This window comes from Falco cherrug, chromosome 11 (genome assembly GCF_023634085.1).
Source record: "Falco cherrug isolate bFalChe1 chromosome 11, bFalChe1.pri, whole genome shotgun sequence".
Taxonomy (NCBI): domain Eukaryota; kingdom Metazoa; phylum Chordata; class Aves; order Falconiformes; family Falconidae; genus Falco; species Falco cherrug.
The window spans coordinates 7,808,764-7,814,763 of record NC_073707.1 but is presented as its reverse complement, the minus strand read 5'-3'; the positions used below and the strand labels follow the sequence as shown (position 1 = coordinate 7,814,763).

At 45.6% G+C, this 6,000-nt stretch overlaps 1 protein-coding gene across 6 annotated transcripts in view; it reads right to left on the bottom strand.

Annotated features, from left to right (window-relative positions):
- The window catches only part of DGKD (diacylglycerol kinase delta), a 62,422-nt gene continuing 56,422 nt past the window's right edge, over window positions 1-6,000 (bottom strand). For 5 of the 6 annotated variants that reach the window (XM_055723582.1, XM_055723584.1, XM_055723585.1 and 2 more), the window contains 2 exons: window positions 5,517-5,647; window positions 1-4,360 (listed from right to left, as the gene is read on the bottom strand). In XM_055723582.1, the coding sequence (XP_055579557.1) occupies window positions 4,271-4,360; window positions 5,517-5,647 (221 nt within the window). In that variant the 3' untranslated portion in view covers window positions 1-4,270. The remainder of the gene's footprint in view (window positions 4,361-5,516; window positions 5,648-6,000) is intronic. The other variant, XM_055723583.1, reaches the window with a different exon arrangement.

The following is a 6,000-nucleotide window of genomic DNA, read 5'->3' as shown; positions in this document are numbered from 1 at the left end:
TTTTATCACAGTACAGATTTTTATTAGCTGGTTCCCACCAGCCGGGCACTGCAGCCCTCTTACACAATGAAATCAGTAACAGAATCTTTACTGGAAGCTCAGAAACATGTTTACTTTATATACAAGAAAAACTTATTTACAACAATTGACAGTAAACTATGTACAAAAAAATACAAGAGACATTTCCATGGTAATCACTGTATAAATTAACACAATAAATAGAGGAGGGAAGCAGGTCCCATTCTTAAGGCACAAAACCTTCTTCCCAAGACTGTACAGGGATTCACTTGCTTCCCTATGCTTTTGACAGGATCACAGGAATGGCGGGGAGACCCCTGAGGAACAACGGTCGGTGGATGATGATATAGACATGCAGTCACTGCTGACAGTTGTAGAAAAACATCATTTTTCATCCTTTCCTTTTTTTTTTTCTTTTTACAGTACACACATCTTAAGATACAAAATATTTTGTGTAAACAGTCTTTTTTTTAAAACACATAGATAGTATGCACATTTTTAAATAATACTAAAACAATGAACAAAGCTTTCCGTATGATCTGGGTGCAGAAACACTCCCAGGACTGGGCTGAAGGCCTCGGCAGAGCTGGAGGGGTGCCTGGCTTGTGCACAGCCTGGCCAGGCCAGCACCTCCGGGCACCGAGTGGCACAGCTCCCCTTTGCTGCAAAGGGCTGGCGCCTGCCGCAGCAGGGACCGCGCAGCAGGGACCGCATGCTCCCAGCCCTACCATCCCACAAGCAAAACCAGAAAGACTGCATCGATGCTAACAGCCCTCCCCACGCTAGCCCAGCGCAGGACACCGCCGATAGCTGCTTCACGGGCCAACCCTCCCTCGAGTCCCCACTGCCTGCAATCCCACTTCACCGAAACATCAAAACACAGGGTTTGTTATTCCCCAGAATCTGCCATTAAAGTTAAATACCCAGGGCAGTGCCAGAATGTGAGATAACGTACGGAAACTTCCTCCTAGCAGAAGAAACCATATGCCCAGCTCACTGCAGACACTGTCCCAGCACCACTGCCAAGGGTGAGGGATGACAAACAGAAGTTGCCGCATGGCTTTCACATGAGTAGCATTATTTTAAGAGACTAAACATATGTGTGATATGTGCAGTTCTAGCTTCTCTCAAGCTGGTGTTTTACCTGAGACTGCAGGAGAGTCTCCTTTCTGGCAAAGCAGCAGATTTTTTTACTGTCTCATTGCCTTTCCTGAGTTTCTCTCCCACAAAAAATTATCAGATGCCAGAAGAGGAACTTGGAATAATGTAGCCAGGTCAGCCTGGCTCTCTACTTTGCAGATAGCTCTCACTGATGTTTTACACAAACCGTCCTTACCTATTCACAAAGTCTCTGCAACAGAAATCTGCATTATTCCCAGTGAGACACATAGAGCTACAACCCCTTTGTTAGATATAAACCTTAATAAATATTCAAAGGCACTCAGGTTAAATGTGGATCCCATTTTCTAGCTCTTAACAGAAGGTAGAACTCCCTCCCTGCCTTCGGTAAGCAACAGACAGGAATATACTGGCTATGAACCCTTTGATAAAATGTGCACATACAGAAGAAGGATCTGAACCCATCAACACAACAGATTGTAAAAGTAAAAAGAAATGAGGATTGGTCTGTGCAGGCATCATCGTTTGTTAGCAGATGGCTAATGGCTGTCAGGCCTCAACAGATATGGCACAAATTAAGGAACACGCCTGAACGTAAAAACTCTTTGGATTCCCCTGCGACTCTGAGCAGGAAGAGCAGAGAGGAGGGTTTCTATTGAGGCAAAAATTTAATCCCCCAGGAATTAGGCAAGCGCATGTTGTTTATGTATCTTTAACCATGAGGTTGCCTGGAGAAGGTTCACAGCAAGAACAGCTTCACCACGTACAGCAACAAACACAGTTCTCACCTCTTCCCCAGGGCTATTGCCTGCCTTGTGCTCCCTCCTGCGCTCTCCTGGGCAGGCACACAAATATCCTGACCATGCACACCCCTGGGGACAGGCAGCGAGCTGCACCTTACGGTCATCAGCAAGGATGGCTGCATCCTGGAGCTCTCCTTAGTGGAGTTTTCTCCTCATTCTCATGCAGACGCTGCTCTGTGCCTCAACAAGCCAGTGGGAGAATACGGTATGTCTACAATTCTTACTTATCTGATAACTCAGGAATTCAATACAGCAAGGTGGGGCTGTACTGATAAAGAAAAAATATGGCTACGGAAGCAATTGCCAATGTATTAATAGGAGAAGCAAATCCAGGGCAAAGCTGAACATATTTCTTGCTCAGTCCCCGAAGTATTTATATCAGAAATTTTGCTAGCTGGATCAAGCACATTTAGTCTTCTGTTACCTTCTCATGAGCAAACCCCGTCACCCACTAGGCAGGGACGAGATGTGGGAGAATGACAACTAAAAAAAAAGAGAGGGAGAGTCAGAATAATCCTTGGCAAAATCTTAAATAATGCAATGGAGTTTGCTCAGCACAGAATCAGCCCATAACCTTTTCAAGCTGACAAGTCTTTACACTAAATAACTTGACTGACTGTTGTTAGACTAGAGCTGATTCAATTTGATAAAATCCTTACTAATAACAAAAAACAGTGTCCTCAGGAAATTGTATTTTATGCCACTGTGTATGTGGCCATTTTTCTGTCTGCCGCCATAGCCAGACAGGTGCCATTCTGTAATAAAAAAAAAATAAATACATACAAAACAACAAAGTAATTAAAAATTCCTGCTGTCCCTCCAGCTTTACAGCACTGAATGTTCCCGAATTCCCTTCGCAGTGATAAACATGGCAATCTAACCATTCATGCTGGTCTTCGGGCTTTAACAGTCACCCGACTGGAGTCAGGCAATACAGTGGAAATTTGAAGAGCATCTAGGAAGTCTGATTCAGAGGCACTAATTTTTCCATGCTCCACTGCTGGTGGTACCAAAGGCATGTGGTACCAACATACTCCAGTTTTCATTACAACGCTCATCTGCTCAGTAACGATCCTCCTTCTCTCGGTGCTCTTACAGAAGCCCGCATGTTTGACAGCACACGATCTCTCTCTCAGGGGTACAACCCAGGAGGACTCAGCCACCCTAATCTTTCAGTATCCACCTTGGAGTGAAGGAGCAAGGCAGCAAGATAGATAAGCAAGGTGGAAAAGCCACTAAAACCAGGACAGGTGAAAAGATGCAAGTACTACGGGTAAATCGTATCTTTTGTGACAGAAATAATTTTCTGCACCACAAACTGAAGTAAAGAATAGCTCTGTTGTTTGTGACCACGAAGGTGGCACTAAATGGGCAGGGAGCCACTCCTGGCCATTGCCAGTCATGCTGCTCCCTCCATCAAGATGCAGCAAATTGTTCCATCTCTCACTCCATTACATTACACTGCTGATGCAGCCCAAACAGCTAACTGGCGTTCCTTTCCATTTTATCTGGTCTCCTGGAGATGAATTCAGAAGGGGGAATGTCAGAGCCGATCTCCTGTCATCTTCTGGCTCTCCAGAAATTTGTCTTTCTTACTGCCAGGAATTTCTGAATTATTTGTGATGCCTGAAAACCTGAAAGTTGTACCATTGCCACTGGCTGGAAGAGGAGAGCCAGGCCCAGCAAAGACCCTGCAAGCTGGTGCAAACTGCTGTTTGAACCACACGCATTGTTTGTTGCAAGGCATAAGTGAGTGAGAATCACTGGGTATTCGTTGGCAAGAGGTCTCTACTGGCTTTGAATTTCTGATGCAAATCGCATGCAACTACAGGTGCATTAAAAAGAGATTAGTAAGACACAAGGACAAGCTTTGTCCCACTTAAATGCTTTGAGATACAGGTGTGACACACAGATGAGCGGGAAAGTTTTGGGTCTGAGAAGACTGTCAGATGCTCCTGAACTAAGACTGGCCAATATATCTTTTGCCCTGAATAATTCTACTGTGATGAAGTTATCCAGTAAAGGTAGCTGTGTTGCAATTCTCAGGAGTCCTGCACTGTCACCGGAACCAGAACTTCCCACGCTGGAGGACATGGTTCGTCAAACATCAAGCAAGTTCTCTTCCAGGAGGCCTGACCACAGATAAGGTGCCTCTCGACTGGATGCAGCCGTACCTCACAGAAAAAAAGGTAGCACCATGCTTGGCTGATATGAGCTCTGAACAGCTACAAACTGGCTGTTCAACAGAGACAGTTACGAGCACATCTGCTCCGCGAGGCGACTGCTGTGCAGTTACGGGGAATGGTAGACACAGGCTGTGAAAACAGAGGCTAAACCTCGCTGGCAGGAGTACTCCGGCTCAGCTCCTTGATCCCGTGCAGTATCCTCTTCATGTGACCCACTTTGGTCACACCCAGGTCCTGGAAGAAAAGAGAAAACCTTACCTCAGGAGAAAGGCAGGGGGGGAATTTCAGGTGGCCAAGTCATGGTTACAAACTAGTCAGGCAGTTACAGAGAGAGGAGGAAACCAACCAGAGAGGCTACAAACCTGAGAGTTATATGTGGAACCTCAAACCATGTGTCAAAAAGCTATCAGAGCACGGCAGGCTAACGAACACTGAACAGGCACAGAGCAACGGACAGAAACAACTGCAGACCATTAGCCAGAAATGCAAATTGCTTTGGCTGTTAAAGGCCAAAGCAAGAGAACAGAAAGAGCATTCAGATCTCAAGGACCTAAGCTAGTAGCGAGAACATGCAGCAAGAACCAACCAGTCACAAATAAATGTGTGAACACTCGGGTACCATGCATCAAAACACAGGCTGTGGCTGGATGGCATGCAGAGGAATCAGCTACACAGATTACAGCAAACCTCAGAACAGGAAGGTGGTCAAAATCACAAATGAAGGTCCAAGGGGCATTCAACAAATGCCATGCAACATTTATCAACAAAATATTTTTCTGCAGTATGCAAGTCACCACAGCAATGACACAAGTCTCTTGCACATGCAAAGAACCACCACTTTCAATTTTTCTCTGTAGAGAAAGCATCTCCTTGTGAGATGAAAAGTTGTGTGATGGGGTTACTGAGCACTATGTAAAAAGATTCTCTCCATCTAGCAGCCTCATCAAAGACTACAATCGTTTTTTTCTTGTAACAAAGAAGTGTGATGATCTATTTGTCCAGTCACTACAACGTAAGAACCACATTTTCCTAATCACAGCATGTTCTGCAAAGATGGTACGGTAGCTGAGAAGTTGAAAACTTCCATTCTATCATTAAAATTGGAGACTCTCAAGAATACTACCTGCAATCTGCGTGCTGGACTGCATTACGTCTCCAGGAAGCTGTGGCAGAATTGGACAGTTGGTCCCTCAACTAGCTGTTCTACCTCCTTGCTAGTAAAAATCAGGTGACGCGAAACGGTGAGAAAATAAAATGAGGCTGCACTGAACCCATTCATTTTGCCAAGGCATGTGGAATGAACAGCGGGCAGACCACTTCCAAGCACATTCAGCACAGAAGGTCATGCAGATGCAGCTGGCCATTTCTCATGAGCCGATCATGAAAGTACCTTGAGGTCCCTCCGTTCGAGGTGCAGGAGCTCAGAGCCCCGGACGTCATGCCGGATGAAGATATCCTTATACTCACAAAGACTGAGATGCTCAAGCCAGGCCGCAACCTCCTCCGTTCCCCAGAGGTGAACTGTTAGAGATGGAAAAGCAGGAGTGCATTGAGTACCCAGAATCCCAGAAGACAGTGAGAGATGAGGACACCATCTGCACTCAGTGCCAGAGAAGGCGGGCAAGCAGCCTCAAACCAAGGGCAGGGCAAGGACTGGTAGCACAACCTACAGTCTCAGACAAAGGAGGTAGGGCGGAGCAAGGTAGGGGGTGTTCTCTTAAGCAGAGGCTAGCTGCAGTAAACCAGGAGGAAGCGCACATTTGTTGTGATGGGATTGGATATGCTTTTTAAAGTTTACCCCTGTGTTCAAAAAGAGTAAGTTCATTGATATTCCTCTACTTGCAAAACAGATTCCTAAAACACATCACGGAGAA